An 8,203-nucleotide genomic window follows, 5' to 3' on the forward strand; every position below is an offset into this window, starting at 1 on the left:
GAGAGGGGATGCGATAGTGACCGCATAACTATTGCATGAGAAGGCGAAAGATGTCGTTCCATCGACGCCTTCGGGCTAGAAGAGCCATCTTCCGTTCTATCGAAGGCTTTGGACAATAGGAGTCATATGTGAGCGGAGCAACGGAGGTCAGAGAGGCAGTCATATGGGCACAGCCACAATTCTGGCATTTGCAGCTATCCGCAAAACTCAAGATCAACTGGGGCAGAAAATTGCGACACTACAGTTACAACAGGCTGATGCATTAAGTTGGGAAGAGGAACTCCAGACAGTAATAATTCCGCACAGGAACATAGCTGTGAAATTGGAGAATTAAGGAGAAAATCCGATGCCGAGCATAAAACAAGGACAACATACAGCCAGTGTAAATGAACCTGCTGAGAGGAACGCATAGGCAGAAGATCATCTAGATTAAGAAGCGAGCAGAATTCTGCTAGCGGCAAACGTGCGAATACTGGGCGTGTAAAAATAAAGGGCGCTGTGGACGAGCTAAAAAACTGCAAAGTCTTAAACAATGTCTCGCCACTAAAAAACGGAGAAAACTATGCTCCTGTGATGGAGATACAAGCGAATAAACGCTGTCCATTACGAGAAGTTCCCTCTAGGAATGCTCCATCTGGGGTGATGAAGCGGATTACGATGCGCCACTCTCCGAGTGAAAAATGCTGTGGACAGAGAGAGAAATAAAGATCCGTGGAATGCAATATAAATCATATCGCTCCTGAGAATCGTCAACCAGAAAAACTGGTCTTGGAGGAAGTCGTAACTACGGCTTCGTTATCCAAAAATTGCAGAATTGCGCACTTCCGCAATGATAGGAGAACACGTAGGCTCCCGCGAGCGCGTACGAGGAGGTGGAATGGAAAACAAACTCTTTTCCCCAGACGCGAAGAAGGAGCGAACCGCCCTGTCGCTCATAGACACTTCAACAGTACGTCCGAGATCTGTATGCAGAGATATACTGCGGTGCGCCGAGTGCGCTGTTCCTGTCCAGCTGAGAATTATGTGCGCTGCATAAGGGCCGTGTGAAATAGCAATTTCGGCCATTGGTCGCGACAAGAGCACAGTACACGCCCATTTCGTACTCTCCAGATTCTGTTCGTTTCCTGTAGGAATAAGATGCGATTATTGAGCAACGGCGTCCACAATACCACCAAACAAATCCATGTTGCACGTGCAAGGAATCATAAGGATAAAACACCCTGTACGTTACAGGTGTACGCTGCTCAGAGAGCACGGCGAGATGTGGGGAAGAGCGACACAACAATTTCAGCGGAAGCCGCCATCAACTGAGTGATGATGCTCCTGAGAGAGTTGCCTCGTAGAGAGGACTGAGAATCTGAAAAGATCGGATATGCCAGACGCCGAAGCATTCAAAGTAGGGGCCGACTTGCATTTGTCTGGCCGCCTGACATTCGTCCCGTTGTATAAGAATGTGAAGCGTAATGAGAGCCGACATGAGTTTCGTAGGAATTCGTCGGAGAGGCTATGCCAGACCTGCCTCCAGCTCATACTAGGACAGTAAACTGCGGCTGTGCCATAGGAGCGTGCGTAATTTGGATCCCGTTGATTAAGAGGATTCCGAGTCGAAACGCTTGACGAAAGTTGTTCTCCGTTATGAAAGAGAAAACACCGTGCACAGAGGTGGACATTTTCCGGGCCAGTTGCAAAAAACCACCACGAGCCAGAAGGCATCGCTAGCTGTGCTGCTATGAAACCAACGAGACACAGATGAGGCAATCGGCTATATTTTCTCTACACCGTTACGAGAAAATATACCTGGTGCAACGCCCCGGTTCCAGTGAACCGTCTGCCCATCTGTCTCGGACTCGACCTCAACGGAGAGACGATCGTTGAAGACTCTCTCTCCGGAGGGAAAATGTCAGCCGTACAAATCGGGGAGTTACCTGCGACACTCAACCCGTTGTTGCTGTTGCTTCACGACCGTAGATATAAATTTCTCCTGTAGATAAACGGTCAATGCTATCAAGGACGATTCCAAAGAGTAATGTATCCCTCGATGTCGCCCTCGAAGACAGAAACGATGACGTATCCCGCGACGAAGCATCTCACGACAAACCTAACCTCGCTACGGCGATCTCGAGATCTCGCTCGATATTCACGCTTATGCGAGTGAGAACAGTAGCCGAAGTGGCTTTTACGATGCGCTGAACGTGCTCGGAGCATCTAGAACACAAAAAACTGACCCAATAAACCACTATAAGAAGAAAAAATAAATTACAAGGATAAGGTGAACTGTCGGTAACGCGCAACAGAAACACAATGAGGTTAGCAGTGCGCGCCATTTTTTCGCTTTGGCGGGTATCTTAACTGTTGATGATAGCGCGCATGAAAGCACTACTACATTATTTATCCATTCGGACGAGAACACAGGGCATAATTATATACTTATATTATTTCATATCTTAAAATATAAAAAATATGTTCTCTTTAACATTATATTTCAACTGTCACTCGTGTTCCGTTCGCGTATTAACACTGGTATTGTTCAACGTTTTTTATTACATGCATATCGGACACATGTTGCACGGCAGTATCATTAGCAGCGGATCATGGCAGTTCGAATAGTAGTGCCATTCCACGTTGTTATTCATGGCGATTACGTGCTTTCGCACGGCGTACATTTCTCCGGGTTGTCCGTCCGCCAGCGTGATCATGCACGGGGTACACAGGAGTACACTAGCACCGGTAGTGTAACAGAAATATATGGCGCATACTTTCGTACGTCCGAGAGCGAGGAGTTGAGCGTTAGGCACTGTCTTCTCGGTATTATCCTCACGGTACTCCCTCGGATCACTGTGGTAAGCGCTTTCGTCCGATACCGCTTCTTCTTCGCTATCTTCATCCAATAAACGTTCGAAATTATTGTCCACTTCCATTTCCATGTTTTTTTTACACACGCAGAAATTTGTCTCTCTCTCACTAAGTATTATTTCATTGTTCCTCATTTACAAATACAATATGTTCATTAGTTAGGCACGTACATATTTTACACATGACACTCTTTAAGTGTTTCCTCACCTGATGAGATGGCATGTCGTGCGCGTTCTGATTGGATTATTCCTCGGAGCATCCTACGCAAGAAATAATTATTATTGTCTCTCTCTCACTAACAAGTAACACTACCCAAGTGCCACTCGCCGATTTTCTTGAAACTTTGCACACATGTAGTACATCGAAAAACATCAGACACGTGTCTTTTTATTTGTGCTAACAACGCTTTTTAAGGTTAGAAAACGCATTCGAAAAGGAGGATGTTAAAAAAGTGCCGATTTCTGCCCAAAAAGGTGTAAGTAAAAGGGATAGTGTTTTTTTTTTTATAGATTTTGACCTCCTGAATACTATAAAACAATTGAAAAGTGCGTGAGCGTTAGGGAACACCTTGAAAATCATCTTCAAGCTCAATTTTCAAGGTGTTCCCTAACATCCACACACTTTTCAATTGTTTTATCGTATTCAGGAGGTCAAAATCTATAAAAAAATACTATCCCTTTTACTTACACCTTTTTGGGCAGAAATCGGCACTTTTTTAACATCCTCCTTTAACACTCTATAACACAATGGTAACTAACACTACTCCTGAGCGTTATTCTCTTACAGCTTTTACGACATTATTCTATTATGATTTCATTGTCTGAATGTTTGGCATTAATTTTACGAGATTCGGAATGGCAGATTCAAAATCGCGGACTGAAATCGCAGAATTTTCAAAACTTTTATTCAAAGTCAGTTTTGAAGAAGTGTTTTAGACCCGTGATTACGATTTTGGTAACAGTTATATCAATCTAGAGGTGGCGGATGAAAAATGGCAAATTCAATATGGTGCATCCAAAATGGCGGACCCAAATTCCAATTGTTTTAAATTAGTTTCAAAAACCATTTTTGTGGTGGTTTTCAAGGTCACTGTTTACAATGTTAATAGTAGTTTGACAAATTCCTCTAGATTGATATAACTGTTACCAAAATCGTAATCACGGGTCTAAAACACTTCTTCGAAACTGACTTTGAATAAAAGTTTTGAAAATTCTGCGATTTCGGTCCACGATTTTGAATCTGCCATTCCGAATCTCGTAAAATTAATGCCAAGCATTCAGACAATGAAATCATAATAGAGTAATGTCGTAAAAGCTGTAAGAGGATAACGCTCAGAAGTAGCGTTAGTTAGCATTGTGCTATAGAGTGTTAAATTTTCGAATGCGTTTTCTAACCTTAAAATGCGTTGTTAGCACAAATAAAAATACACGTGTCTAATGTTTTTCGATGTACTACGTGTGTGCAAAGTTTCAAGAAAATCGGCGAGTGGCACTTAGGTAGTGTTACTTGTAAGTAGTATTATTTCATTGTTCCTCATCTACAAATACAATATGTTCATTAGTTAGGCACGTACATATTTTACACATGACACTCTTTAAGTATTTCCTCATCTGTTGAGATGGCATGTCGTACGCGTTCTGATTGGATTATTCCTCGGAGCATCCTACGCAATAAATAATTATTATTAAGGTGAGGAACAAGAGCGGCTTCCTCTTGTAATAATTGTTATTTACTATTACCTCTTTCTCACACATTTTTGTTTCGTCGCAGAAACTCGCCGATGTGATCTCCAGCGTCTTCCTCTTCATGGTCGAAGCATACTCGCGTTTCCATAATGTCATTGATGATTGCAATCAATCGTCTATCATCGGCACAATGTCCGAGTAGCACCATTACACTCAACATTGTGTTCGTGCACAGTCCCGCGAAACATCGAAATACATAATAATTATCCTCATTATTGTCCGATAATTTACACACATACTCGGATGCCTCTATTCGACCATTCAAATTGCCACCCACGATAAAATATTTTCGTAACGTTTCGCGAAGCACCATGTCACTGCGGCAACGAGTGAACATATTGTATTTGTAGATGAGGAACAATGAAATAATATTACTTAGTGAGAGAGAGACAATAATAATTATTTATTGCGTAGGATGCTCCGAGGAATAATCCAATTAACGAAGGTCTGAACAGTGGAGAGATCGGAGCAAAACTACCTTTCGGAAAGGGTACGCAACATTTTCGCGGACCACGCGATGAGGGAGATTATCATGGTACACGTGCCACTTTCGGAAGGGGTACGTGATATCTTCGCGGACCGCGCGATGACCACGTACATTATGCACGTGCATACTTACTCCTCTTATTGTTGCTTACGTCTAAAGAGTAGAGAGATTAAGTTTCTCTTATTGTTACTTCGCTTACGTCTACAGAGTACAGAGAGAATAAACTAAACTCACACATAGCAGCCGGACGTCGGCGCTCGCGTTGTGGATTATTCTCTGCATGCATTTTTTTCACCGCGAACGTGTCATCTTTTTAATCATACTTTAACATCCACTCATCCGATTTCATAGCAGCCGGACGTCGGCGCTCGCGTCTTATCACCGCGAAATTCTCTTACGTCGCGCACGTGGGCGCACGTGCATCCTCCCCCTCACTCCCTCCCGCGGGTTAGGTCAGCAAACATGTCGCGGTCCCCCCTTCCCCCTCCCGCGGGGTTAGGTCCGCGAAAACCCCCTTCCGCGGGTTGGGCCAGCAAATACTGTTGCGTGTGGGTTAGGTCAGCAGTCCCTCCCTTCCCCCGCGTGACGTCATACCCCCTCGCCGTGCGACGTCAAACCCCCCCTCCCCCCGCTGACTCAGCCCCCCCTCAGATCCCTGGGTTAGAATCTGTACTATTATCCTACTACAGACCTCTGTCTCATTGATTGTCATAACAGTTTCGATGCAGTGAAATCCTAACATCTTGTTCAAAATCATGTACTATATTTCTGAGCTTCCGGAAAATTCGAGAACCAACAACGGTCCTTGGTCGAAGTATTTGTCTCGAATAGGTAGAGCGCGAGTTAGAAAACAACTCCATATATGGAGAAGCTTAAGTCGCCGTAGCGTGATTGGCCTAGTGGAGTCAGGTCATCGACACGTGGACCAATTATGCGAAATCATGATTTACGCGAAACAATGTTTATCGGTCCGGACGAAGATAGAGCCCAAGAAGCGGACAGAGACTCACGAGACCTGAGCAAAGACACGCGTGCTTGATAGCGAGGTATTCGCGTCCGTCCGGACCGTCGCGCAAACTCTCAATAAAGTCAGTGTCAAGTGGCAATTGAACAGTCTTCGTATATTCAACCGTCAAATCTCGCTCCAGTTTCCCATCCGGCCCACAAATAAAATCTTTGGTGTTCCGTAATCGAAGGTGCGTGAACATTGAATGGTCCTTCGAGCCGGATCCGGGAATACGCGAACCACCCGATCGGTCAATCAGTGGACTGCATAAACGGACACAAAGTGAAGTGCGTAAGACTGGTGTTGGAATAAGTGAAGGAGAACGCGAGAGCGAGTGGGATCGCGCTGGCCACTGATATCGGCGCGGAAATCAGATTGTGGCTCTCTGGCGGAAACCGACGCGGTGCTCTGCTATTGTAGCCTCCTGCACGATCGAAAGGTGCCGCGAGCGCGAATTGAGCATACATCATTCTCTTCTGGCGTAACGAGAAGGGCGGTGCCCTGTGATAGACGAGGTTGCACCGCCGAGTCTGACCCTTGAACCCTGGTTGTGCTGTTAGGCTGATTCACCAACGGATCCGGCTCCGACTTAGCTGGCGGAGTTGGCGGACTCAGGGCGTGCTGATCTCTTTCTCAGACGAAGAATCCACTTAGTAGAGTGAAGTCCGTCCCCGCTCTGTGAGTCTCCCGAAGGCAAAGCTGACCATGGCCGAGGACCTGCAGTCACTCCTCGTGGCTCAACGAGCCGTGATTGAGTCGGTGTAGCGAGTGATTATTAACGCTAAGAAGCTGGCCAAGGTCAATGTCACGGTTCCAAAACTTAAGCGGCGACTAGCGAGTCTGGAGGACCTATGGAAGTAGTGCCGAGGTCTTAACGTGAAGATCCTGTAGACGGCGACGGAGGATAGTCGGCGGTCCGAGGCCTATTTCATTTACGATGCGTTTCTTGGCGCGGAGGAGGCATATATGAAAGCAGCGGATTATCTGGACGATTTACTTGGTAAACTAGATCCAAATCTGTCCATTACCGGTCCGTCCAGCCATTCTTCGTTTCACGACGCGAATTCTTCTGTGTCGGTAAAGCTTCCGCGAATTGCGCTCCCGAAATTCTCCGGAGAATTCATCGAGTGGGAGACGTTCCGCGGAATGTTCGAGTCCCTCGTTGATTCACAGCGCTCGTTGTCTAACACCGAAAAGTTGCATTATTTGAAAGCCAGCGTTCTCGGTCGAGCTGCGTTGCTCATTAATAATATCCAGATTTCCGACGCGAATTACGAGGCGGCGTGGCAGCGTCTATGCGACGAGTTCGACAACAGGTCCGCGTTAATCCAAGCGCATATAAGCGCATTCGTGGACATGCTAGCGATGAAACAGGAAACGGTGAAGGAGCTCCAAGCGCTGCGAGATTCCGTTGCGGCTGCTCTTGCTGCGCTGACTAATCTTGGTCGCCCGGTTGAACACTGGGACGATTTGATCGTGTTCCTTGTTTCAAAAAAGTTCAGCTCCAAGACTCGCAGAGAATGGAACCTTTCTCGCGGAAAATCTCGCGAATACCCGACGTATAAGGAATTGGACGAGTTAATGAGCGTACGCATTCGTAGGCTGTCCGATTACGGGATTCCGCGTGATCCCGCGTCGCCGCGCGTTCGAGACAAAAGGTCTTCCTCATCGGTCCACAATGTTACCGTAGTCAAATGCGCCGATTGCTCCGGCGATCACCGTTTATCCGGATGCAGTGAATTTATGGGAAAGTCTGTCGATCAGCGTTCCTCTTTCGTTAAAACTAAGAAGCTTTATTTTAATTGCTTAAATTCCGGACACTCTATCAAAACGTGTCCGAGTAAGAATCGGTGTAAACACTGTAAACGTCAGCATCATTCGTTGCTGCATGGTCGGACCGTCGCATAGTGGGGCAAATCGGGGAAAAACGGCCAAAAATATATAAAATCCGTAAAACTGAACAGATTTCGATGAAATTTACGGGATATGTAAAGGTAAGGGTGTATATTTGAATTATGGATTTATGTGTAATGTATCCATTCAGAGGCGTTTATTTCTTTTAGAGGGGGGACTATACACGTAAATTTGAACTAAAAATTATCTATATAACTA

The 8,203-nt window shown here is 45.6% G+C and overlaps 1 protein-coding gene across 1 annotated transcript; it reads left to right on the forward strand.

Annotated features, from left to right (window-relative positions):
- The first annotated feature begins 7,057 nt into the window (after positions 1–7,057).
- On the forward strand, positions 7,058–7,999 carry LOC105284029. Its single transcript, XM_011347216.1, has one exon. The coding sequence runs from the start codon at positions 7,058–7,060 to the stop codon at positions 7,997–7,999; it is 942 nt and encodes a 313-aa protein (XP_011345518.1).
- The last annotated feature ends 204 nt before the right edge of the window (positions 8,000–8,203 follow it).

This window comes from Ooceraea biroi, chromosome 5, assembly GCF_003672135.1.
Source record: "Ooceraea biroi isolate clonal line C1 chromosome 5, Obir_v5.4, whole genome shotgun sequence".
Lineage (NCBI taxonomy): Eukaryota > Metazoa > Arthropoda > Insecta > Hymenoptera > Formicidae > Ooceraea > Ooceraea biroi.

What these genes read in the sequence shown, in the direction of transcription:
- LOC105284029 (XM_011347216.1), top strand. Translation starts at nt 7,058, where the DNA reads ATGAAAGCAGCGGATTATCTGGACGATTTACTTGGTAAACTAGATCCA.